The sequence below is a fragment of the Rhincodon typus genome, chromosome 2, assembly GCF_021869965.1.
Source record: "Rhincodon typus isolate 14 chromosome 2, sRhiTyp1.1, whole genome shotgun sequence".
Lineage (NCBI taxonomy): Eukaryota > Metazoa > Chordata > Chondrichthyes > Orectolobiformes > Rhincodontidae > Rhincodon > Rhincodon typus.
Genome location: NC_063333.1, coordinates 8533948 through 8561881, shown reverse-complemented (window position 1 = coordinate 8561881; position 27934 = coordinate 8533948). Strand labels below are relative to the sequence as shown.

The window sequence follows — 27934 nt, the reverse complement described above, 5'->3', positions numbered from 1 at the left end:
CTACTTCAGGACATCCTAACACAGAGAGTGGTGAGTGCATGGAATGTGGTGGTAGTGGAGTCAGATACGTTAGGGACATTTAAGCGACTCTTGGATAGGCGCATGGAGGATAGTAAAATGTAGGTAGTTGGATCTTACAGTAGGATAATAGGTCGGCACAACATCGTGGGCCGAAGGGCCTGTACTGTGCTGTATTGTTCTATGTTCTAAAGAAGGGTAATACCCGAAACGTTGACTGCTCCTTTCTTCCTGATGCTGCCTGGCCTTCCAGCCGCCTGTTTGTCTACCTTGAATTCCAGCATCTGCAGTGCTTTTCTGTCTCTAACCCAGGATCGTCCAGTGTCAGGTACCTGATAGTCCCACCCCCCGATATTAGGGCTGTCATTGGTGCAAGGAGAGGTAGCTCAGTCCCTGGTTGGTGGCTGTTTCTGTTTATCAAAAGGAGGAACAATATACAATAGAGACATCCAAACCTGCTCTCAGACCAGAGAGTGTGGAGGGTCCTGTAACTGCCAGAATCTACGGCTCTCGTTGCTGTGTATCACCTTGCTCTGTGTGTGTGTGTGTTTTATTTTTTGTTTAACAATTAGGAGATGTTTGCCCTTTGCCTTGCGACTGAAGCAGCAGCTCAGGCGGGGGAAGGATGAGTGCAGACCGGGCGTGCTGGAGAGTTGATCCCGGACCCCCCGGTGAACGAGTGCAGCTCGAATTTCCGAGCAGCGCAAGACGGACCGAATGGAGTTCGCTCAAGTTTGCGTGTTGCTCGCCGCGCTGCTAGCGCACAGCGCAATCCCCCGGGTAAGCGAAATCGTTAATAACAGCCTTGTTATTCTGTTTCGGCAAATACAGAGTTAGGAAGACCAACTAAAACCGAATCTGGGAGAAATAGAGTGAAGGTTGATCCGTATTAGATTGCAACAGGGAAGCGAATTATACAAACAATTTTAACTTATTTTAAATTATTAAATCATTATTATCCTATAATACAAACAATTTTAACTTATTTTAAATTATTAAATCATTATTATCCTGCGGATGTAGTTTGGTATGATGTAGCGACTGAAGTCAAATCACATCGTTTATTTTTAATTGTTTTATACCTCGTTATGTTTGTTAGATTTAGTGGGTCCAACTACTAACAGTATTTCCCTTTTAAAGTTGCACTGTAGATGTTGGATATAGTTTGTTTCAGTTGGAATGTTACGCTTCTAAAAGGCAGGAAGTGGCTTTTCTGTAGCGCAGTGGTAGTGTCCCTACCTCTGAGCTAGCAAGCCCGGGGTTCAAGTGTCACCTGCCCCCAGAGGTGTGTCTGCAACGCTACAGAAATTGCAGGAGAAACTCGGCATCATCTCTGTGTGTGACCCTTCTTCCTACCTGATTAGGAAAATACCTCCAAAGAGCTGCAGTTGGCTTAAGATCATGTGGGAGGTGACCAGATGCGAACTTGGGACCTCAGGAGTCGACATGCAGGCCAGTGGCTGTAACATGTAAGAGCAGAAGGAAGCCATTCAGCCCATCAACTCTGCTGTGCCCCTCAGCCAGATCTTGGCTGATCCCATAATCCTCGACTGCCTTTTCCCCATAGCCCTTAGCAAATTAAATACTGAGGAAGGGTCACTCGACCCGAAACGTTAACTCTGATTCCTCTTCACAGATGATGCCAGACCTGCTGAGCTTTTCCAACAATTTCTGCTTTTGTTTCTGATTAAATGTCTGTCTGTCTCAGCCTTGAATGTGCATAATGACCCAGCCTCGACAGCCCCTCTGGGGTAAAGAATTCCACAGATTCGCTCCCCTCTGAGAGAAAAAAATTCTGCCTCATCTCTGTCTTATATGTGTGACCGCTCATTCTGAGATGATGCCCCCTGCTCCTATAGTCTACCACAAGGGAAAACAAACCTGTCTGCATTAACCCTGTCAATCCCCCTAATACATTTCAGTGAGATCTCCTCTGATTCTTCTGAATGTTGGAGTGTCAGTCGGGGCACTCTTCCCAAACTGTAACTGGCCCATGAGTCACTGACTCCTGGAAAGATGGGCAGAAAAACGTGATGAAAATAACAACTGAATTTTGTTGATGCAAAAGCATACAACCACATTCCAAAAACTTATTCCCAGCAGCTGAGTGATTGCTCTGCAATTCTGTACCAACCAGGTGGTCTCTTTATTCAGAGATACTTGTGTGATGTGGGCGTCGCTGGCTGGCCAGCATTTATTGCCAGTCCCTAGTTGTCCCTTGAGAAGACGATGGTGAGCTGCCTTCTTGAACCGCTGCAGCCCATTTTGTGGCAGGATACACACAATGCCATTCCGCACAATGGAGCCAAATAGTCACCTTCAGTGCCATAACAAATGGTCATTGTGTAATAAGGAGAGGGAATTCCAGGATTTTGACCCCTTGGTAGTGAAGGAACGGCGATATATTTCCAAGTCAGGACAGTGAGTGGCTCGAAGGGGAACTTGCAAGGGGTGGTGTTCCTATGTATCTGCTGCCCTTGTCCTTCTAGATGGAAGTGGTCGTGGGTTTGGAAGGTGCTGTCTGAGGATCTTTGGCGAATTTCTGCAGTGCATCTTGTAGATAGTACACACTGCATCCACAGTAACAATATTAAATAAACCCAGCATTCATACATCTGCAATGAGCATCAGAGGCTGAGGGGTGATCTTACAGAGGTTTATAAAATCATGAGGGGCATAGATAAGGTGAATAGTCAAGGTCTTTTCTCCAGGGTAGGGGAGGCCAAAACTAAAGGGCATAGGTTTAAGGTGGAGGGGGCTAACATATAAAAGGGTCCTATGGGGCAGCTTTTTCACGCAGAGGGTGGTGCATGTGTGGAATGAACTGCCAGAGGAGGTGGTAGAGGCTGGTACAATTACAACATTTAAAAGGCGTCTGGATGGGTATATGAATAAGAGGGGTTTGGAGGGATATGGGCCAAATGCTGGCAAATGGGACTACATTAATTTAGGATATCTGGTTGGTGTGGACGAGTTGGATTGAAGGGTCTGTTTCCGCGCTGTATATCTCTATGACTCTATGGTTCTAAATCAGAAGACACACATGTAGGAAGGGCCAGTTTAGAGTGTATAACTGATGGGGATGGTGACTTTTGTGAATGTTGCAGCTTCTAATCGGACTGTTTTGTCTCTACAGGTGCTGTGTATGGTCCCTGCCTGTGAGATTATGCTGAAAGTCACACAGCTACAACAGGAGTGTTTCCTGAAACTGAGTGCAGACAATCAGAGTTCAGAGACAGGTGAGTGAACGGCATTGGGAGGAGAGGTGACCAGGCCCTGTCGCACTGTCCTAGGAACACACCAACCAGATACAGGCTGGGAAAAGGCACAATGCCAGAGGAAGCAATAAGGTAGAAAACAGGAACCTGCATTTACCTAGCACCTGGATACCTCCCAGCCAATTTGAAGTGCCATCACTGCTGTAATGTGGAAGCTGTTTGGAGCACAGTAAGCTCACACAAACAGCAATGTGATTGACGATCAGATCATCTATTTCAGTGTTAATCAACTGAAGGATATATTTTGGTTTGATTTATTATTGTCACATGTAACGAGATACAGTGAAAAGTGTTGTATTGCATGCTAACCAGACAAATGATACCTTACGAAAGTTCACCAGGGTAAGAACAGAATGCAGTATATAGTGTTACAGCTACAGGGAAGATGCAGAGAAAGATCAACTCTAATATATGAAAGGCCTGTTTATAAGTCTGATAACAGCGGGGAAGAAGCTGTTCTTGAATCTGTTGGTACGTGTTTTCATATTGATCAGGATACAGAGTAGGACACTGCTTTGAAATACTGCTGTGCGATCTTAAGCCTCCAACCCAACTTCAGTTTAATATCCCATCAGAAACAACAGAATCCATGCCGATGTAGCACCCTCTGAGACGTAGGGAATGCTTGATGGATAGCTGTCACAGAGACTGAAGCTTACACATTTTCAATCTTTTAGTAAGACTCAGGCTATAGGGACGTTTCATTTGTGTGGTGATGACTTGCCGAATGGACAGAATTTGGCCCGATCATGACACTGCAGGAGCATCAATAGCCCACTGAATGATATTTTTGTTTAAACCTGATGAATTCCCTTTGAAATTTTGATTTCATTACACTGCACCTCCGGGAACAGTCAACGCCAACTTTATCAAATATGTTCATTTTAAAATGGAAGACAGCAATTAGTTATTTGATCACACAGAAACTGCATATGAACTACATTTTAATGTTGAATAGTAGCTAGGGTGGTTGCCTTAGTCGGGTGGCAATCCTGAGACCCGAATCAATGATATGGAGACATGGGTTCAAATCTCCACCATAACAGTGGCAGAATGTAAATTGAATTAACTAAATTACATTTAAAATTACAAAGTTAATCTCAGTATTGGTGACTGTACAACTACTTGACTGTTGGAAAGTTTCATTGAAATCCTCGATGCCTTTTATCAGGGAATCACTAAATTGTTAAAGTATAGAGGAAGCCATCTGACCCATTGTACCTGTACTAACCTTTCAAATAACCAACATTATCTAGTGCCAATCTCCTGCCTTTTCACCATATCCCTGCACACCATTTCTATCCAAATAATCATCCAATGTCCCTCTTGAATGCATCAATTAAACTTGCCTCCACCACATTTCCAAACAGTGCATGCCAGACCCTCACTACTCGCTGTGTGAAAAAGTATTTTCTCGCATCACCTCTGCTTTGTTTGCACATTACTTGAAATCTATGCCCTCTTGTTCTTGTTCCCACTTGTAAAAGGAACAGCTTCTCACAACCTACTCTGTTCAGCCCACTCCACTCATGACTTTGAAACCCTCAACTGAATCTCTGTTCAGCCACCTTCTCTCCAATGAGAACAGTCCCAACTTCTTCGATCTTTCCTCACTCCTGGAACCATTCTTGTCATTCGCTCCGCACTCTCTCAAGTGCATCCACATCCTTCCTACAGCATGGTGCCCACAACTCAATGTAAGATTCCAGAAAAGTCATACAACATGGAGTTTAACCCTGAACAGTGTGAGGTGATTCATTTTGGAAGGACAAACTTGAAAGCAGAATACACGGTTAATGGCAGTGTGGAGGAGCAGCAGGATCTTGGGGTTCATGTCCACAGTTCCCTGAAAGCTGCCACCCAGGTGGATAGAGTTGTTAAGAAGGCGTATGGTGTGTTAGCTTTCACTAATAGAGGGATTGAGTTCAAGAGCCATGAAGTTATGCTCCAGCTATACAAAAGCCTGGTTCGGCCTCATCTGGAGTATTGTGTCCAGTTCTGGTCGCCTCATTACAGGAAAGATGTGGAAGCGTTAGAAAAGGTGCAGAGGAGATTTACCAGGATGTTGCCTGGAATGAAGTGAAGGTCTTAAGAGGAAAGGCTGAGAGAGCTAGGGCTTTTCTCTTTAGAACGACGAAGAATGAGAGGTGACTTGATAGAGGTGTACAAAATGATCAGAGGTATAGATAGAGTAGACAGCCAGAGACTTTTTCCTAGGGTGGAGGTAGCTGTTATGAGGGAGCATATTTTTAAAGTGAATGGAGGTAGATATAGGGGAGATATCAGAGGTAGGTTCTTTACTCAGAGAGTGGTAGGGTCGTGGAATGCACTGCCGGAGAGGGTAGTGGAGTCGGCCTCATTAGGGGCATTTAAGCGGCTATTAAATAGGCATATGGATGATAGTATAAGGTAGGGGTGGAGGTTAGATAGACCTTAGGTTTAGGGTAAAAGTTCGGCACAAGATCGTGGGCCGAAGGGCCTGTACTGTGCTGTACTGTTCTATGTTCTGTGTTAACATACAGCACGGGAGCAAACCCTACGGTCCAATTAGTCCATGCCAATCATAAGCCCAAACCAAACTAGTCCCACCTGCCCATTTTGGCCATATCCCTCCAAACCTTTCTCATTTATATACTTACCCAAATGTCTGTTAAACGTTGTAACTGTACCCCCAACCACCACTTCCTCTAGAATCTGGTTCCACACAAGAACCATACTCAGTGTTTTAAAAAAAAAGTTGCCCCTCACATATTTTTTTAAAAAGTCTTTCTCCTCTCACCTTAAAAATATGCCCTGTAAAATCAGAAAGGACTGTGGATGGTATAAATCAGAAACAAAAACAGATGTTGCTGGAAAAGCTCAGCAGGTCTGGCAGCATCTGTGAAGAAAAAAATCAGAGTTAAAGTTTCAGATCCCGAAGTTCAAGTTCAAGTTCAAGTCCCATTCCAGGAATCGGTGGTCAGGGGAAAGTGCACTTATGACGAGGCCAAAACAGATTAACTATCAACTTGTAAAATATTTCCTCCACCCTCCAGTGTCAGGCTGTGGGAGTGGTACGGTTTCCTGATTAGTTGTGCCACAGAGAGTGGTAGGAGTCTGGAATGCGCTGCCAGGGGTGGTGATAGCGGCAGACACAATAGGGACGTTTTAAGGGACTTTTAAATAAGCACATGAAAAAGCAAGGAATGGAGGGATATGGACCAAGGGCAGTCAGAGGGGATTAGTTCAATTTGGCATCATGTTCGGCACAGCAACGTGGGCCGAAGGGCCCGTTCCTGTCCTGTACAGTTCTATGTTCTATGTGCGATAGAAAGGAAAATTCGAGGCTCCATGATTTCAGCCTGTAGCCCCTGACTGCCCCATGAATGTACAAGTGCAGCAACCTGTAAACATTCAGTGAATTGTAACTCTCTTCCAACCTTACAGAGGTTTATGCATTCATGAGGGGTATAGATAAGGTGAATGGCAGGTGTCTTTTCCCTCGGGTGGGGGATTTCAAGACGATAGGGCATATTTTTAAGGTGGAGGAGGAAGATTTTAAAAAAGACATGAGGGGCAACTTTTTTTCTTACACATTGGGATAGATCAATTTAAATGATGTAAACTCTGTAGATTCATTTGAGGGATCTTTAGTCGCAAAAAAAAGCTCCAATCCTTTGTAGCAATCCTGCAGTTCACTGTGACAATATGTCTTAATGATTGACTTAAGAAAAGGATATATCTCTCCAAAGTTCTGTGTTTGTGGATGATATGCTGTGTACTTCAGCTATTTTACACCCAAATTGTTTATTACGTCTAGAGAAAATTTAGACGTAAAACCTTAGATGCTATTTGCAATGCCTGCTTACGATATATGGGCAGTATTGTTATCTGATGGACATTACACATTAGAATTAGAATCCCTACAGTGTGGAAACAGGCCCATCGGCCCAAAAAGTCAACACCAACCCGTGGAGTATCCCACCCAGACCCATCCTCCTATAACCCAACTAAGCTACACATCCCTGAACGCTACAGGCAATTTAGCATGGCCAATCCACCTAACCTGCACATCTTTGGATTGTGGGAGGAAACCAGAGGAAACCCATGCAGACACAGGGAAAATATGCAAACTCCACACAGACAGTCACCCAAGGATGGAATCAAACTGGGGTCCCTGGCGCTGTGAGGCAGCAGTGCTAACCACCGAGCCACCATGCTGCATGTTTGAGAGACTATCTCCATTTCCTCATCAGAACTCGGTTTTTCATGTTACCACAGAACTCCTTTAGTGTGAGTTGAATGCATTAACTTGCTTACACTAAACACACATTTTGAATTATCCCCATCATTAAAAAAAAAGAAGCATAAAAAAAGGGAACAGAAACAGGCCATTCCACCCGCAGAGGTCTCTCTACAATTTAACATTAACATAATGGATCCTCTATCTCACGATCTCTCTCAACGTTTTGGGTAGCATGTTGGCTCAGTGGACCGAAAGGCTCTGCTTCTGTGCTGTGTGACTCTATGACCTCCAACACAAACAATTGAGACATGGATTTTGTGGAATTGATGAACGAATTAATTACACTTAAAATCCTATTGTCTTTAACAGCTCTCAGATTTTTTTTTACATGTGTTACATAAATAATCACTTGATTTTGTATAAATAAATCTATATATTTACTAGCTTTGTTTGGCCTTTCTTAGAAAAATCAGATCAATCACTATAAAGGCCTTTGAATGAACAGATGCCTTGTTCAGTGTTTCCTTGGAATGAGTTATTATAACCATTGAAAGATCCCATATAACTCCAGTAAAACTGCTCGGGAGCTCGATACCTCCCACATACTGAGAAGTGATGGGCATCTGTTTTTTAATAGGGAGTAATATTGATCCAGGTGACACTCTCCAGATCTTCCAGCTCTGGAATAGTAAACAGAATGTGGCTCAAACACACAGCGTACGTTTAAGGGGGAAAGATCAATTGCTCAGGAGAGCATTGGCTCAGTATTTGGATAAAAAATAATGTGCGATGATATTGGAGGGGGGAAACATCAGAAGAATAGCACTAGCACTGGGTAATATAAGCAATAGGACGATGCGAGAAAAAGGCATAGCAAATGAAGAGTGATGGCATACAGCGATATGGGGAAAAGCCTGGAGATTGGCATTTGAAAATAAAATTCCTACAGTGTGGAAGCAGGCCATTCAGCCCATACTGACCCTTCAAAGAGCATCTCTCCCAGACCCACCCTCTGCATTCCCCCATGGCTAACCCACCTAGCCTGCACACTACGGGCAGTTTAGCATGGTCAATCCATCCTAACCTGCACGTCTTTGTAACTGTGGGAGGAAACTGGAGCAAACCCACACAGACACAGGGAGAATGTGCAAACTCCACACAGATAGTACCCCGGGTGCTGTGAGGCAGCAGTGCTTCCTGCTGAGCTACCGTGCCACACTGTATAATAGAGCCGGTGCACTCGATGGGCTCAATGGCCTCTCTCTCTGCACAGTACTAATTTTGTGACTGTGAGGTATTGATGCTTGTTAGAGCCAGTGCAGGCCTGATGGACTGAATGGTGTTTCTCTGAGAATTTCTCCTAAATTTGAAGGGAGAACCTATGAACACGTGAGAGATTTTCCTCTTTAAGTATGAGGTTATTTACTGCCTGCCTGTGAAGGCCCAGATTCTGATAGGGAACATCTAGCAGGAGGCTGGGAAGGGTCAGGGACTGACCCCTGTAAAGGTCCAGCCAAGTTTCTTCTTCCAGCGCAGACCTTCTGCTTTCCAGCCAGTAGTCAGGATAACTGGAAAGGTTCTGGCAGAACCTCTGTACCGAAAGCTGAGGGGTTGTGATTTGAGGGGTGGAGTGGGAGACCAGAGCATGCATCATTGAGGGAGAGGAGAGGACATAGGGTGGGCTCTGAGCTCACGGTTTCAGGGAATGGCGAGGGGTGGACGAGATCAGGATGGGAGAAGGTTGAAGATTTGAAGTCATCATCATCATAGAATCCCTACAGTGTGGAAACAGGCCCTCGGCCCAACAAGTTAACACTGCCCCTCAGAGCATCCCACCCAGACCCATCCCTCATAACCTACCTAATCTACACATCCCTGAACGTTACGGGCAATTTGGCATGGCCAATCCACCTAACCTACACATCTTTGGACTGTGGGAGGAAACCGGAGCACCCGGAGGAAACCCACGCAGACACAGGGAGAATGTGCAAACTCCACACAGACAGTCGCCTGAGGGTGGAATCAAACCTGGGTCCCTGGTGCCATAATCCAGCAGTGCTAACCACTGAGCCTCTGTGAGGGAAAGTCAAGCAGGAAGAAATCAGAATGGGGGGGGTGTTGTTGTGGAAATTGCAGTTTGCTGTTGCGCAGATTAAAAAGAGGCCATCAGGAGAGGGTCAGAGGGCTGGCGGAGTTGGGGAACAGGGGGAGAAGGAAGAAGCAGTCTGGAAGGTAAGACGAGAGATCACATGCAGTGCCTCTCTGAAAATGGTCAGCGCATAAACAACTTCTCTGAAGGCGCTCTCTGATTTTTAATAAAAAAACTCCCATCAGTTTAAGAGGATAGAATTGTTAATATAACAAAAATGTGGCGTTGCATTTCTGCAGTGTGTTTTACAGTAATTTTTGAAGTGTAGTTGCTCCCCTAATGTAGCAAATTTACATGTGAGCAAGCTCCCACAAAGAGCAATGAGATAGTGATTAATGATCATCTGTTTGCTGGCACTGATTGAGGGATAAATATTGGCCAGGAGATCAGGAATCGCCACCCTCCCCCTTGCTGTGTTTCCAAATTGTGCTGGGGGGTTCTATTCCTGTCCACCTTGAACTCATCCAGAAACAAGTCCCCCTGACAGTTCAGCATTCCCTCTTTGTTCTGCTGGATGAGTGTCATGAGCCTTGAACTTTGTTCTCAAGTCTTGAAAGGGCCTGGAACCTGGTACCTTGCGACTCAGAGGTAAGACTACTACCCACTGAGCAAATATTGGAGCCAGAGCCTCTGAGCTCATGCCCAGTCTGGGAAAGCCATACAGTGTGAGCTGGCTTTCACTCAATGTTCCTTCTGCTGATTAGCATCAAGGAATACACTGTGTCCCTGGCTTTGTGTCTCTGTCTTCATAAATGTGCGTCTGTCTGTTTGTGCATGCCTCTGTCTGTGCGTGTTATGTATCAGTGTTTCTGTCTGTGTGTGTGTGTGTGTGTGTGAGAATTTCTATATTTGTATGCCTGCGCGTCTGTCTATGCTTTCACGTGTATCTGTGTATGTGTATGTGTTGGGGTGTGTGGGGGGGTGTGTGTGTCTGCGTATGTGGGGGTGTGGGGGTGTGTATGTTTGGAAGGAGAAGGGAGGGGGAGAAAGAAAGAAAGAGAGAGAGAGAGGAAGGGAGGGAGGAAGACTAGGAAGGAGAATGAGGGAAGGGAAGAGAGAGTGAGGAGGAGGAGGGGGTGGTAGCAGTAAAGGGTTAAGCTGCAGACTAGCCTGAAGTTTAAGGATTGACCCAAGTAATGACCAGTTTAGCAGGTTACGAGGAGCTGACAACTAATCCCAGAACAGTTATCAGCCAAACAACTTCAACACAGCAACAACAAGGCATGGAAATACAATATTTGCAAGCACCAGCTCTCATAGGCTCTCTGTGCTATTGACCATGGGAGTTACCCAGTGTGACCCATTTATTTGCTGTGTTGATACTATTAAGTAAATTTATGATCCTGCTATGAGCTTGTTGGGATAAACAGGCACACAGAACAACTGCTGAGTATTTGCTCGCCTCAGGAATGTGTTTTTCTGCTGGAGGATTGGTTCGTCAGGGTATTGTGAGTTTTTATTTTGGTATTAACTTCCCAAAATTCCCTCGATTCAAGAAGGGTTCCTTTCCATTTGAAAACTGTGAATGCAATTCCTTTATTCAAAAATGGAGGGAAGTAGGAATGACAAAACTGCAGGCTGGTCATCTGTCCTGGTGAAGATGGTAGAAGTTATTATTAAAAGTATTAAACTAGTCACTTAGAAAATTCAGTGCAATCAGTTGAAATCAACATGGCTTTGTGAAAGGGAAGCCACGTTTGACCAATATAGTGGAGTTGTTTGATGGACAAAGGAAAACTGGTAAAGATACAATACTTAGATTTCAGACAGCATTTGCTAAAATGTCATATCAAAGGGTATTATGTAAAATCAACACTTAAGATTTAGGACAAAACTTGGTGGTATGGATAGAAGATGGGATAACTAACGGAAAACAGACAGTAGGTACAAATTTTCAGCTTCGCGAGAAATTATGTGTCATAGGGATTGGTGACAGGGCCTTAATTTTTTTATTGGTTATTTTGTCATGACCAACATCTGCTCCTGTGATGCTACTTGGCCTGCTGTGTTCATCCAGCTCTGCGCCTTGTTGTCATGGATTTTCCCTCTCTCCTTCACTACTCGAAAATGTGCATTTTATTGTGTTATCCAGTTCCTGATTTTTTAAAAAAATTCTCTCATGTGATGTGGATGTCCCTTTCTGGTCCAGCATTTATTGCGTATTGGGCAATTTAAAGTCAGCCAGGTTACTTCTGGAGTCACATGTAGGCCAGACCAGGTAAGGATGGCAGATTTCCTTCCCTAAAGGATGTTGGTAAGCCAGACAATAACTAACATTAGTTACACTTTGGGAAATGAAACACTTGTGGCCAATAAAGTCTTAGATTGTGAGACAAAAAGAAAAGAATAAAGGTCATCATAGGAATCCCTGTAGTGTGGGAGCAGGCCATTTGGCCCATCAAGTCTACATTGGCCCTCTAAAGAGCATTCCACCCAAACCTACCCTATCCCTGTATTTCCTCATGGCTAATCCACCTAGCCTACACATCCCTGGACAATTTAACATGGCCAATCCACCTACTTTGCACTGTGGGTGGAAACCAGAACACCTGGAGGAAACAGAGAGAATGTGCAAATTTCCTCACAGAGGGTCACCCAAGGCTGGAATTGAACCTGGGTCCCTGGCTCTGTGACGCTGTAGTGCTAACCACTGAGCCATTGTGCCACCATATAGGGTGTCAAGCTGATGCACAAAAAGAGGTGCTGGTGCAGAATAACAGATATCACCAAAACACAAGCAGATAATTCTGGGATAACAAGGTGTAGCGCTGGATGAACACAGCAGGCCAAGCAGCATCAGAGGAGCAGGAAAACTGACGTTTCCAGTCTGGACCCTTCTTCAGATAATTCTGGGATCTTTCCCAAAACAGCCTTCTCGGTACAGACAATATCGAAAATTCTTCTAGACAATATTCAGGAGGACAGTTAGGGATCAGACTGGACCTTGTCACGGTAGACACACAACAAAAGGTTCATCAGAAACGGGAAAGCTGAGTTGGGAAGCTCTTGCCCTTTCTAGGACTGAGTAATGCAAACAATCTCCAAAACAGCACTGCAGCCTGATATTTGTATATCCAGGCAGGGTGTCGGTAATGAACAAATAATAACCACAAGACATGTGACTTTCAAGAAATAACTTGCATAAACTATGTTCCACTGTCCTTTCGCTGAGCTGCTTTTAAAAGAAAAACAATACACTTATCTACAAATCTTCAAACTCAAGATCACAATTATTAGCAATATAAATTTAGCAACCAAAACAATATAAATGACTTGGATGAAGAGACAAAGGGATGCTTGCTACATTTTCTGATGACACAAAGACAGGAGAGCAAGCTGTGAAGAGAGGGTCAGGAAAAATGGAGGCTACATAGAAACAAGGATGGGTTTAAGTGAGGTTTATGATCTGAAAGAGATGTTGGGGAAAATGTCCAAGAAGATTAAAAAAGGACATTATCTCAATGATGAGAGATTGCAGAGCTCTGAGACAAAGAGGGATCTAGTTAATGAATCACACATCGTCAGTCTGCAGGTACAGCAAGTAATTATAATCATAGAATCCCTACAGTGTGGAAGCAGGCCATTAGGCCCATTGAGTCCACACAGACCCTCCAAAGAACATCCTACCCACACCCATCCTATCCCTGTAACCCCGCATTTCCCATGGCTAATCCACTTAGCCTGCACACTACAGGGCAATTTAGCATGGGCCAATCCACCCTAACCTGCACATCTTTGGACTGTGGGAGGAAACCGGAGCACCCAGACGAACTCCACACAAACATGGGGAGAATGTGCAAACTCCACACAGACAGAGGGTGGAATCAAAACTGGATCCCTGGCACTGTGAGGTAGCAATGCTAACCACTGAGCCACAATGCCACCCATCAGGGAAGCTAGTAGAATGGCATGTTACATTGCAGAAGGAATCGAATACCAAAGAAGAAAGGCCACTGAGTGTAGCATTGGTTTCCTTATTTAAGAAGAACGTTGATGATAAAGAAGCACTTTAGAGAAGATCTAGCAAGTCAATACCTTTTCTTATGAGAAGAGGCTTTCCAGTTTATGTCTGTATCTGATTGAGTTTAGAAGAGTCAGAGGTGACTGGATTGAAACCTGTCAGAACTGATGGGACTTGACAGGGTGCATGTGGAAAGTATTTTTCCTCTTGTGGAAGATTCTACACTTAGGAGTCACTGTTTAAAAATGTGAAGGAAGGCCTACTCCCATTTGTACTTCATGTGTTCATATGTTGCCTGATTCCAACTATATCTATCCCATTGTCAAAGGAAATAGGAACAGAGGAGTAGGCCATTCAGCCCCTCAAGCCTGCTCTGTCATTCAGTGAGTTTGGGGCTGATCTGTGACCTGACTCCATTTCCTTGCCTTTGGCCCATATCCCATAATACCTTTGCATCACAAAACAATGTATCTCTCTCAGATTTAAAATTAACAACTGATCCAGCATCCAGCCTTTTTTTTTTCTGATGAAGGGTCTAGGCCCGAAACGTCAGCCTCTCTGCTCCTATGATGCTGCTTGGCCTGCTGTGTTCATCCAGCCCTGCACCTTGTTGTCTCAGCATCCATTGCCGTTTTGTGGAAGGGAGTTCCAAACCTCTCCCACCCTTTGTGTGTAGAAGTGCTTCCTAACATCTCTCCTGAACGGTCTGACCCTAATTCTCAGACTGTGCCCCTAGTTTTAGAATCCCCAGCCGGAGGAAATAGTTCAGCTTTATCTACCCTGCCTTTTCCTGTTAATATCTTGAAGACTTCGATCAGATCACCCCTTAACCTTCCTAAATTTTAGAGAAAACAGGCCTAAAGTGTATATTCTCTCCTCATAATTTAACCCCTGAATTAGGGATGAGGAGGGGAATGGGACGAAACAGATTTACCTTGGTCTTAGTGTGTGCTGGCGTAGATTAGAGGGGACGGTTGGCTGACTCCTACTCTTATTCTGTATGTTCATGTTCCAGCTAAAGCATCTCCGGCAATGGCTTCTCTTCCCAGCTCCGCACCCTTATCTTCTGCATCCATCTTAGTTTTGGCCTTTACTCCTGAGATGCAGGCTGTCTCTCGGTGGCTAAGAATCACAGAATCAGAAAAGTGTTAGGGCACAGAAAGAGGCCATTAGGTCCGTTGTGCCTGCACTGGTAATATTATCTAATGCCAGTCTCCAGCTTTCTCCCCCCATATCCTCCATATCCCCCATGTCACCATTTCTATCCAAATAATCATCCAATACCTTTCATGCATGTCTCATTTGAACATGCCTCCACCACATTTCCAAACCCTAACGACACACTGGGTGGAAAAAATGTTGTTTCATTTCCCCCTTGCATCTTTAAATCAGTGCCCTATCGTTCTTGCTTCTTTTACAAGTGGGACCAGCTTCTCCCCGTCCACTCTATCTAGCTCACTCATGATTTTGAAAAGCTCTACCAAGTCTCCTCTCAGGCTTCTCTCCAGGGAGAACAGTCCCACCTTCTTCAATCCGTCCTCATCCCTGAAGTTTCTCACTCCCGGAGCCATTCCTGTAAATGCTAAGCTGCCAGCTGGGCACTGGCTGTTCATAACAGTCGTACAGCAAAGAAACAGACCCTTCCAGGGAAAAATAGCCCCAGCCTATTCAGCCTTTCCGTATAGTGCAGACCCTCCTATCCTGGAGGGTGTAGCCTATTTTACACCCAAATCCATTGAAGTCAATCCTATCAGTTACAGTGAATGGGTGAGGTTAACATTCCACCCATTCCTGGGCCCCAACCCACTTCCCCATCTCCTCGCCACTTCGGAATAGTTTTCAGATCCAGAGTACAGTACCAGGCCAGTTAATTCCCAAAGGGCATACTTTCCGCCCAGTTAAGGACCACTGAGAAGCTGTGCAGTCCTGACCCATTCTCAAAGGTAGGTGGGAGCTGTAGGTAGAAGACAGAGAGATTTATAGAGATCTGCAGCACAGAAAAAGGCTTCTTGGCCCATCGCATCTGTGCTGGTCAAAAACAACCACCTTAACCCTTCCAAACTCATTTTCCAGCACTTGGCCCATAGCCTTGTAAGCCTTGGCATCACAAGTGCACATCAGAATGATTCTTAGAAGACGTGAGGGTTTCTGCCTCTGGGGGCATCTTCACCTTGAGGTGCCATCTCAACACATGAGCAGCGTGGGAACGGAAAGAGCCTATCAGAGAGGCCGCAGGTTAGTGCATTTCTGCACTGCCCCCTTCCGTTTGCCCCCAGTACGGGCACCTCCATCCCCCTGAGCTGCTTGGCCATCTGATGGAACTACTATTTACAGTTGGAAGCAGGGAGAGGTGGGGAGGAATGGTACGGTCGCTGAATTGATCATTTGGGGGGTAACTGGTGAACCCGCTTGTCGGGTTTGGGACAGAGACGGCCACCTCAGAGACCAGCAGTCCCCATATCTCACACTGGGCTGTATGTTGACCTCCTCCCTATAGCTTTAGCAAGACATTCAATTCTACAGCACCTAGTGCTGGCCTTGTCTGTGGTGCCCCCTTCCCATGAAAGAATATATTCTGAAGAAAAAAAAAGTCTCAACAGGCCTAGTCAGCTACCTACCCACTTGTGGGCACGTGATCGCCAACACCCCTCCCCACTAGCCCCCACCCTTCAGCTAACCCAGCTTCTTTGAAAATAATCCTGGGGTTGGACTATGCCAGTAAACCAGTACACCACACCTCCACCATTATTCCTGGCCTCCTGCCTTTAAGCCCCATTTGCTGTCCATAAGACCATAAGATATAGGAGCAGAATTAGGCCATTCGGCCCATCTGGTCTGCACCGCCATTCGATCATAGCTGATACGTTTCGCAACCCCATTCTCCTGCCTTCTCCCGTTAACCCTCGACCCCCTCACTAATCAGGAACCTATCTATCTGTGTCTTAAATGCACTCAATGACCCGGCCTCCACAGCCGTCTGTGACACTGAGTCCCACAGATTCACCATCCTCTCTGGCTGAAGAAATTCCTCCTCATCTCAGTTCTAAAGGGTTGTCCCTGGACCATGAGGCTGTGCTCTCAGGTCCTTGTCTCTCCTACTAATGGAAACAACTTCTCCATATCCACTCTATCCAGGCCTCTCAGTATTCTGTAAGTTTCAATCAGATCCCGCGCCCCCCCGCAACCTTCTAAACTCTATCAAGTACAGAGCCAGAATCCTCAACTGCTCCTCATATGATAAGCCCTTCATCCCCGAGATCATTTGTTATGCTTTGAAAGTTCTGCCTCATGTCAACATTAAGGACTAGACTGGATAGGCATTGGGTGCTAGGTACAGTAAAGAAATGTGGCCATCTTAGATAGGGACTGCTGCTCACATGGTAGGTATATATGACAGGCCCAAATGTTGTTGCGTTAGGATTTCAGTGCCATTCTGAGTGTAGACACCTCTTAGGCCTGTCTTAAGCTTACCCTCCATTGGGTGGCCATTTGAGCAAATAGGAATTTGCTTCATGAGGAATGGTTAAGCAGGTTGGGTCTTTATCCTTCAAGAGTTTAGAAGAGTGAGAGGTGATCTTATTGAAACAGAAAAAGGTCCTGGGAGCGTGGGGCCTTGAAGGGTGGTTGCTGTGAGGATAATCCACTGCATGGGAAAGGCTACAACTAAGGGCAGTGTCTAGAACTGGGGGGAAGGGGTGTGTCTAGAACTGGGGGAGCCTACTACGAGGGAAAGTCTAGAACTGGTGGCAGAAGGCCAGAACTAGTCGTGGGGGGATGTCTAGAACTAGGGGGGAGGCTAGACGGGGCGCCGGTAGGGACCCGAGAACTACGGGGAGTCTAGAACTCAGGTGGAGGGCTGGATTTGATTTTGAAGGTGTTGTCTAAGGAACTAGAGTAATGGAGGTGAAGAGAATTTCATCCATCAGAGGGTCATCAGTGTTTAGAATTTGATAGAGGTTGCAGAGGGGAATCAAGGATTATTGGGCAGCAGGAAGGAAAGAAGAGCTAGATCATATCTGTTGCTTTGATGTGGAGGTACCGGTGTTGGACTGGGGTGGACAAGGTCAGAAGTCACACGACATCAGGTTATAGTCCAACAGGTTTATTTAAAATTACAAGCTTTTGGAGCGCTATTCCTTTATCAGATGAAGCCCCAGAGGATGGTTGGTGAAGTCACTTCACCTGCCAAAGGAGCAAGGCTCCGAAAGCTTGTGTTTTCAAATAAACCTGTTAGACTATAACCTGGTGTCATTCAACTTCTTATTGCAGACTATAGGGGCTGAATGGCCTAATCCTAGTTCTCACAATCTCATGTTCACCAGAATTTAGCTGCTCCACACACTGCTACTGGAATCAAAGCTGGAAGGATAAAGAATGTGCTTGACATTTCTTTACTCTTAGAGATATGGAGCTGCTGGAGGCCTTGAGAGATTGTTGGGCACCGCAGGGGCTGGGGAGTATCCTCTCCCTGGATCATGTGATTTGTCATTCACCTTTTGTGCGTTCCCATTAATGATTAGTTTCTGTTTGTGTTACATTTCCCATCAGTGGCTTGTGGTCCTATATTTTAGGTTTAAAAAGATGAGAACCAAGGGGTCACAGTCTAAGGATACAGGGTCGGCCGCTTAGGTCTGAGATGAGGAAAAATGTCTTCACCCAGGGAGTGAGGAGCCTGTGGAATTCTCTGCCACAGAAAGTGCTTGAAGACAAAACATTGAATGTTTTCATAAAGGAGTTAGATCTAGGGTCGAAGGGTATGGGGAGAAAGCAAGAACAAGGTTGGATGACCAGCCATGATTGTGTTGTGTAGTGGATCAGGTCGAAGGGCTGAATTGGCCATTTTTTTTTGTGCAGTCATGGTCACCGTCACAAGAGTAACTTTCAATTCTACATTTCAGCGACGGTTGTATCAAATGGCAGAGCAGGTCAGAGGAGGTAGTTTGGCTGGTCCTCCTCCTGTTATTAATTCAACTGTAAATCCACCCACTGCCATAATGTGACTTGAACATAAGCCCTAGGCCTTTGGGTTCCTAGATCTATTGCAATACCACGAGGCCACCACCTCCCTATCCTGCACGGTCTGAGTCAGGTCATCACGTGTACTTCAAATAAGAAATAAACTCTTATCACTGTTATGCTTCACTGAGCTTCTAGTGACAGCTACTTTACACACAGTATTGGGTAGGACCCGCATAGACACAGACACAGAGACACGGAATATTGATCAGCAATTCCCTTCAGAATATCCCAGGACCCAGTGTGACAGCTTGAATGGTTAGTGTTTAATAATAGTGTTAAATGATGCTGATATGTTTGACAGCAGTGTCTTAGCGAAAGGCCAGAAAATGTCACGAATAATGCTGTCAATTACTTCGGGAATGCTCAGTAACCCACCTTTAACGTTTATTTTGAGAAACAGGAATTCAGCAAGGGAAGGAGCGAGATAGGAACTGAAATAACTCCTCTGAGGCTGGTGTCCCATCACCAATCAGTCATTATTTATGAATGCGTAGGCTTGGACGAGAGCCCTGACATTCAACCTTTTATGTCAGCCAGGGCTCCCTGATTGGACAAGATTAACAGCCCCAACCAGGGAACTCATATTCTGAGGTCCAGCTGGCTGACCTTGTTATAATCGCTATGGGAATGAAAGGACCACTTTTGTTACACAGGGGTATTATTTAAAGAGAACATCAATATTACGAAAAGACATTAGATTGGTTGTGGTTACTTTCCTTACAACAGAAGAGGCTGAGGCAGAGGGATCCTGATTTGAGGTGTACGACGACCTGAGTGGTATAGACAGGATAGATATGGGAGAAACCTTTCCCCTACGTAGACGGGTCGGGAACCAGGGGGCACTGATTAAGGTAAGTAACAGGAGGTTTAGAGGGGACTGAAGGACGTGTTTTCTCCCAGACTCACCGTCTGAAAGGGGTGATAGAGGCAGGAATCCTCAAGAGACTTAATAACTCTTTAGATGAATATTTGAAATGCCACAGCATACAAAGCAATGGGCCAAGCGCTGGAAAATGGAATGAGAATAAAGGGATGATGGATGATTGGTAGGGACACAATGGGCCAAAGGGCCGCTTTCTGTGCTGTGAATACTCCATGAAACTCTTGACTTTATGATTTTTCTAGTTGACCTCGAGTTAAAAGGGCGATTGAATACTTCCCTGCGACCTCAGAGTCATAAAGGTCTACAGCACAGAAGAAGGACCTTCGTCCCATTGAGTTAGCACTATGTGCTTTATCTCTTTCACACCTTCTTGTACATGCTCTTTGACCCTCCCTCTCATTCTCTAGTGTGTGCCCAGTCTCAAGGTCTGCCATTTGCAAACTTGAACCTTTTCCGGGAAATTGAAATCCCACTGTGTGATAGTTTTAACACATCTCTAATCGAATAATGAAGAAGGCATTTGGTACGCTTGCTTTTATTGGTCAGTGCATTGAGTATAGGAGTTGGAAGGTCATGTTGCGGCTGTACAGGACATTGGAAAACTGCATACAATTCTGGTCTCCCTGCTATAGGAAGGATGTTGTAAAACCTGAAAGAGTTCATAAAACATTTACGAGGATGTTGCCAGGATTGGAGGGTTTGAACTATAGGGGGAGGCTGGATTTTATTTCTATTTTCCCTGGAGCATCGGAGGCTGAGGGATGACCTTATAGAGGTTTATAAAGTTATGAGGGGCACGGACAGAGTGAATAGCAAAGGTCTTTTCCCCGGGGTGAATGAGGGGTGTCCAAAACTAGAGGGGCATAGGTTTAAGGTGAGAGGGGAAAGATTTAAAAGGGACCTAAGGAGCAATTTTTTCACACAGAGGGTGGTGTGTGTATGGAACGAGCTGCCAGAGGTGGTGGTGGAGGCTGGTACAATTACAACATTTAAAAAGTATCTGGATGGGTACATGAGTAGGAAAGGTTTAGAGGGATATGGGCCCAATGCTGGCAAATGGGACTAGATTAATTTAGGATATCTGGCCGGCATGGACGAGTTGGACCAAAGGGTCTGTTTCCATGTTGTATGACTTCATGACTCTAATACTCTATGAATGTGTTTGTGCAAAATGGGAGGCCCAATCTAAACAGTGAAACCTGAAGTTAAGTCAGTGTTGCAGCCCTGAGCCCTACATTGTCAAGGATCTACACATCACTTAAAGAGTCCCCTATTTAAACCAGAGATAAGAAGGGATTCCTTCTTTGAGGGGCCCAATTAACCTTTTCATTTCTCATCCCCAGTGAGCAGGGGAGTCTGAATCATTGATTATGTTTAAGACTGACCTAGACCAATTTGACAAGGGGGCTAATTGTTCAGGGCTGGTGAGGGGAGTTTGAGAGGTGCTGACAGATAGTCAGATTGAGGCTACATTGAGGATTGATCTTGTTGAATGACAGAACAGGCACATTCGACCAAATGGCCTACTCGTCCTGTTTGTTCTGTTCTTAAGGTATGGTGTTTTAAGGCCACAAGAAATAAGGACAGCAGTCGGCCATTCAGCCCCTCAAACCTGCTCCAACATTCAATAGGACCATGGCCGAACCAACATTCCTCACATCCACTTTCCTGCCCTTTCCCCCTGTAACTCTTGATTCCCCGACTGATCAAGAATCTCTCTGTCTCAGCCCTGAATACACACAAGGACCCTTCCCCCACAGCTGTCTGTAACAAGAGGAGAAATTCCTCCTCATCTCAGTGTTAAACTGGTGTCCCTTAATTCTGAAACCATGGCCTCTGGTCCTAGACTCTCCCATGAGGAGAAACCTCCTCTCAGCACTGACCCTGTCAAGTTCTTGAAGACCATTGTAAGAGGCCTAGTGGATTCTGATTCACTTTGAGGATATGTACTTTTGGTTTGCAGGATGTCGAGGAATGTGGGACAACCTCACGTGCTGGCCGTCAGCTCAGGTCGGGGAGATTGTGGTCATGCCTTGTCCATTGCTGCCTGCACTTTTCCTGGACGTGGAAGGTAACTACAGTAACCCAGAGTGAAGGCCTACATCCACAGGCCTCCCAGTGTCTAACTTATCAACGTACCTTGTCACTGATTGCTATTGTCCAATTTAACTACATCTTGTTTAGGATACAAGCCTCTTCTTGTTAAGGCTCACTGGTGATTTTTTTTTCTCCACTACTGACACCCAAGTAAGCCCTTAGACTCGGCCGAGGAAAGAGGCTTGGTGACGACACACAAACCCAATCACAAATTGGTAAAGGTTGGCAGTGTGACATGCAGTGGAAGGACCCAGCAAGCTATTGCACCTGGATCTTCCACTGGCCCTGCCATTGGTGGGGCTGCCGGGAAGTATTTCTGCCTCCCCTATGACGACACCTCAAAATGGAGGCGTCTTCCCATTTGCCTTTTTTTTTAGTTTTTATTTGTTTAGGGCCCAGTAGTGCACTTTATTTTCTTTTCTTCCCCCAGATCACCCATGATTATATTTGTTTTGCCTTTTTTTTAAATATATTTTTATCTATGAGACGGAAAAAAGACACTGTTGTGAATGGCCTTTATTATATATTTTGTTCCACCACTAGGAAAACATCCATGTGCCCAATTGTCTATTAACAAGCAAAGGCCCCGTTTGCCTTTTAGCCTCAGCACCAGCCCTGCCAGCTGATTGGCCCAGCAGAACCAACCCACCATCCTTGGTCAAGCAGTCACCCTGTCGGCCATTTTGGAGGTCGCTGACGGGAAGATTGTCCTTGTGGTACCTGCTTCACTACCTGTACTGAGAAATCCCAGCCGTTGTAATTATCAGGACTGGGGCACGGCAGTGTAGGTAAAGTTCCTAACACTCTGTCCAGCCAATATTATTCTTCATCTGCCATCACCACGGCAGATTATCCAATCTTTATCACATTCGATCTTGCTGAAAAGACAGACATGTTCTCGTTTTTGCACTCATCAGGACACATACAAGAATGCCAGCTTTTAAAGATCATAACAATTTCTACTGCAGGGGAAAAGGTGTTGATTGGTTGGCAAGTCAACTCTGACTGGCCAATATGTTACTGTTATCATGTTATTGTTTGTGACCCTTTGCTCTGTGCCGGAAAATGGGGTTAGAGTGTTTTTGACTGGCACAGACTCAATGGGCCGAAGGGCCTTTTTCTGTGTTGTAGACTTCTATGATTCTACGCTCTCTACAATTCAAAATTAATTCATTGTCTGCAAAATACATTGGGACTGCCTGAGGCCATCAAAGGAGCTATGTCAATGCACATCTTCCTTCAAGTTCCCAAGCCAGATCCTTTGCCTCATTACTAACTCCTCATTACTGGGAATATTTTAAAACTCCATTGAAGGTGCTATCTGGATGCGAGTTATTGTGACACAACTCAGTCTCTGTCCAAAAATAATAAAAACATGCAAAACGTTTGCCTTGCAGCTAATGTCAGCAGGAACTGCACGAGCCAGGGTTGGGCCAGTCTCTCAATCCCATACATCCTGGCCTGTCGATACAACAACAACACCACCACGCCGACCGTGAAAGAGGTTTGTCAGCTTTCTGTTACTGCTCTTCATTGCACAGCTTTACCAAGTCATTAAAAATGGCTCCCCACAATCCTCGATCCCCTCACTAATCAAGAACCTGTCTATCGCTGTCTTAAAAACACTCAATTACTTGGCTTCCACGACCCTCTACTGCAATGAGTCCTACAGAGTCACCACCCCTCACCAAGTGGCCTACTCCTGCTCCTATTTCTTGTGTTCTTGTTTACGAAATTGTTCATGGGCTGTCGGCAACTCTGGCCAGGCCAGCATTTACTGCCCATCCCTAATTTCCCAAGGGGTAGTTACATGAAGACACACCTAGGGCCACATGAGTAAGGATAGCAGATTCCCTTCCTTCCTTAAAGGGAAGCCTGAGAACACAAATTGGGCCTCAGGCTTCACCTCCGCCTTGATCTGTCAGATCTTTACACACTTTCAATCTTTTCGCTTCTGGCCTAATCCATCAGCAACAGCAGGAAGGATTTGGGTCGTGAGAGGGGGAGGGAAAAGAATCACAGGGTAGTTGGAGGTGGGGTGGGTTGGGGGGGTGTTGCTGATGGTGAGATGGGGATGTGGGGTACACAGAGATTGAGGAGGTGGTGGTGCTATCCTGGGCCAATACCTGACCAACAAGAACACTGCTCCTACTATTGTAGGCCACATCATTGACTCACCAGACCGACAGAGACCACTTCGTAGGCTGCATTGTCACCAGGAAAGTCCCCAGGAAGCAGGCCGTATGCTCACAATTCACAACTCGGCCAATCTCTTCAGAAGGGCATCATAAGTCCCTCAACATATGGCACCCACTGGGGTCTTAATGCCTGTTTTAGGTGGCTGCCTCTCTTGCCTCACGGTCGCACACAACAAGATATCCAGCTGCCAAGCAGGCTCGAGAATGACCAACTATTACTCCTGAGGGCCTCGGCTCACACACACACCCCACACCCCACACAAAATGGCCCCTTTCATGAGGTGAATGTAGTGTGAGGCAATCAAGAAATTTAGAAAGGAATCCAGAAAGGACAGCTGCTGCTTAAAGAAAAAACTCTCAATCAGTGAGTGGGTGTCAAGAGAATAGAAATTCAAGGGCCATCAGCAAACAAGTGAAGGGAGAGGTTAGGATAAAAATTTGAAAAGTAGAGGATTGATAAGGCTCAGGATGTCTTGTCATAAATCAAGATCCAAAATAGCTTTTTTTTCACATAATGAACATTTGAAAAGTTTCATTGGGCGGGGAAATTGGCAGCCCCTTCAGAAAAGCAGATCAGAAACCAGGGGCCGAGTGGACACCTCCTGTGCTTATATTTCACCAAATGCAGAAAAGATTTACAAGAATATTGCCAGGGTTGGAGGGTTCGAGCTATAGGGAGAGGCTGAATAGGCTGGGGCTATTTTTCCTGGAGCATCGGAGGCTGAAGGGGGGCCTATAAAATCACAAGGGGCATGTATAGAGTGAATAGTCAAGATCTTTTCCCCAGGGTAGGGGAGTCGAAAACTAGAAGATAACTATTGTGGAAACATTCAAGCATTTTATCTGTCGTTGCTAAATACTGCTAGCGCCTAGGAATGCAAGATGGTAGAGTTTTGCATATTAGGGCAAGTTAGGGTAGCCAAGTTTTTAAAAAAATTAATTCATGAGATTAGTGTGTCCAACCTTATTTAACATTCCTGTGGGCCTGGAGTCACATGTAGGCCAGGTTACAGAGGTTTAAAAAATTGCGAGGGGTATGGATAGAGTGAATAGCCAAGGTCTTTTTCCCAGACTGTATTGGCCAAAACTAGAGGGCATAGGTTTAAGATGAGAGGGGAAAGATTTAAAAGGGATCTAAGGGGCAACTTTTTCACGTAGAGGGTGATGTGTGTGTGTAGAACAAGCTGCCAGAGGAAGTGGTGAAGGCTGGAACAATTACTTCATTTAAAAGGCATCTGGATGGGTATATGAACAGGAAGGGTTTAGAGGAATATGGACCAAATGCTGGCAAATGGGTCTAAATAAATAAAGCATATCTGGTCGACATGGACGAGTAGGGCCGAAGGGCCTGTTTCCATGTTGCACATCTCTACGGCTCTACTTTTACTTTACACATTCTTTCACAGGATGCAGACATCACTGGTTGGGCTGGACGAGTCTGTGACTCTGCAACTCAATTCATACTCTCAATCCATTGGCTACTCCTCAAATAAAGAAGCACATTCTATGAATCTTGAGAACGGACTCTCCTCACAGTAACCGGGGATGGGAGGGTAGAAACTGGAAAATCAGCCCTACCTGACCAGCAAAAGATTTTCACGGGACAAGAATTTTAAAAAGAAGTACTTTTGGCTGAGCTTTTATTCAATAATATTATGCACTTTTAACAATTTATTGCAGTGGCGATCATTTGTGCTACAGCCTGGCACCAATCATTTACGCTCAAAATGTCAAATCTGTGTAAATTTTATACGTTCGTAAATGAGCTACATCTTGGAGCAAGCCAATTTCTTTAACAAGGAAGTATTTTTAGCTGCAGTGCTCCCACGGCAAACTCACAGTTGTTGTCGTTACATAGTGCTCATGGATAATTCTCCCTCCGTGTTCTCTGATAGTACTGTACTGTGGAAACATTCTCAAACGTTGCTGAATACCTCTGGCGCCTAGGAACGCAAGACGGTGGAGTTTTGCATATGAGGGCACGTTAGGGTAGCCAACTTTTTAAAAAATTATTTCACGGGATGAGCGTGTCCAACCCTGTTTAGCATTGCTGCGGGTCTGGAGTCACATCCAGGCCCTGGCCCTAGAGGTTTATCAGATCATGAGGGACATGGATAGGGTGAATAGACAAGGTCTTTTTCCCAGGGTAGGGGAGTCCAAAACTAGAGGGCATAGGTTTAAGGTGAGAGGGGAAAGATTTAAAAGGGACCTAGGCATAACATTTTCGCACAGAGGGTGGTGCGTATGTGGAATTAGCTGCCAGAGAAAGTGTTAGATGTGGGTACATTTACAACATTTAAAAGCCATTTGGACAAGTACATGGATAGGAAAGGTTGAGAGGGATATGGGCCAAACAAAAACAAACGGGTCTAGTTCAGTTTAAGAAACCTGTTCGGCATGGACAAGTTGGGCCGAAGGGTCTGATTCCATGCTGTATGACCCTATAGTGAATTTTTGTATTGCATCCTGTAGATAGTACACACTGAGCTTCAGTAGTGGAGAAAGAAATGTTCAAGCATTTGGATGAGATGGAATTTAAACAGACTGCTTCATACTGGATGGTATCTGAAGTAAAGTTCTCTTTAATTCTTTTGCCAGGGACTCCAATGCTGTTTATTGTCACCTGGACCATTACTCGAGTACATTATGACGATGAAGGGTAAGTTCACATTGCTCGCTACAGTACAGGGTAGGATTTAGAATTCGCAACATGGAGAGATTTTCAGTTCCTGTTCAGAGTGTCCAGAGGGCAGCCCCAAACACTCTCAGAGATAGTAAGAACTGCCAATGCTGGAGTCTGAGATAACACAGTGTGGAACTGGAGGAACACAGCAGGCCAGGCAGCGTCAGAGCAGCAGGAAAGCAGACGTTTCGGTTCTCACGTCTGTTACGTTATGAGTTCTCGCTGGCACCGCACTGGGCACAGCATCCACTGGTGGATGGAAGGACAGTCATTTCATTGACTGAGGCAGCTGTAGGGTTGGTGGTGATGGGTGGGGATGGGGGGAGGCGGAGGTAGCTTTGGGATGTGGTGGGGGAGGAGCAGAGGGGCACTGAGGGAAGTGGATCGCTGTATTCCTGTAAAAGGAGAAGACAGAGTGCTGGTATAGCACTCAGCCTGGTACAGACATGACGAGCCAAAGGGCTTTATTCTGAACTGCAGATCTCCATGACTGTATGTTATCCCGTGAATGTGAAGGAGACAGACCACAGTCAAAATATCTGAGCAGTGATGCTCTAAAAGCTATCAAATTGCTGGGGAAGGTGCAATTTAGATTCAGAAGACTGATACCAGAACAGAATATGCATAACCACCACACAAGGTGAAATAGGTGGGACTCTTTAACGACAGTCAGGAGAAGGCTAAAGGGGGATGGATTTTCAAGGATTATTAAATTCTGAAAGGGTTCAATTCTGTCAATGGAGTAAAGATGTTTCCCATTCTGGAAGGAATTTAAAATTCGAGGTCACCACTGTAAAATTGCCGTGAATAAATTGATGAGGGGATTCCAAAGACATATTTGCCAGTCACTGACCTACTTTTGCAACTGCAGTTTTTGTATAGTGTAGTTATAAAGTCATGTAAAGGCTTAGGTTAAAGAGCTCAAATCGCACCATTGGATTCTTTACATTCAAATAATAAGTCTCTAATTGAAAGCTATTCTCAGCGATGGTGACTATGAAAGAACCATCGAATTTTTTTGGAATACCCCAGATGTTTACTGTTTCCTTTAGGGTTTGTTTTTATTCACTTCTGAGACTTGGGTATTGCTGGGTGGGCTGGAATTTCTTGCCCATCTCTAGTTGCTCCTTAAGAAGATGGTGGTGAGCTGCCTTCTTGAATCGCTGCAGTCCATCTATTGTAAGTTTACCCACAATGCCCTGATGGAGGTAATTCCAGGATTTTAGTGACATAGAGGTCTACAGCACAAGACGAAGGTCCTTCAGCCCATCAAGTCTGTGCTGATCAAAGAAAAACACCTATCATCACAAGTGTGCATCTAAATACTTCTTCAATATGATGACGGTTTCTGCCTCTACCAGCCTTACAGGCAGTGAGTTCCAGATTCTGACCCAGCGACACTGAAGGAACGGCGATATATTTC

General features: G+C 45.1%; 1 protein-coding gene across 1 annotated transcript in view; it reads left to right on the top strand.

Moving 5' to 3' along the window:
• Positions 1 to 497: 497 nt before the first annotated feature.
• Positions 498 to 27934, top strand: part of LOC109918050 (vasoactive intestinal polypeptide receptor) — a 45699-nt gene continuing 18262 nt past the window's right edge. The window contains exons 1-6 of the mRNA XM_048618240.1: positions 498 to 798; positions 3155 to 3257; positions 21497 to 21604; positions 23028 to 23134; positions 25724 to 25811; positions 26427 to 26487. Of these exons, the coding sequence (XP_048474197.1) occupies positions 736 to 798; positions 3155 to 3257; positions 21497 to 21604; positions 23028 to 23134; positions 25724 to 25811; positions 26427 to 26487 (530 nt within the window). The 5' untranslated portion in view covers positions 498 to 735. The remainder of the gene's footprint in view (positions 799 to 3154; positions 3258 to 21496; positions 21605 to 23027; positions 23135 to 25723; positions 25812 to 26426; positions 26488 to 27934) is intronic.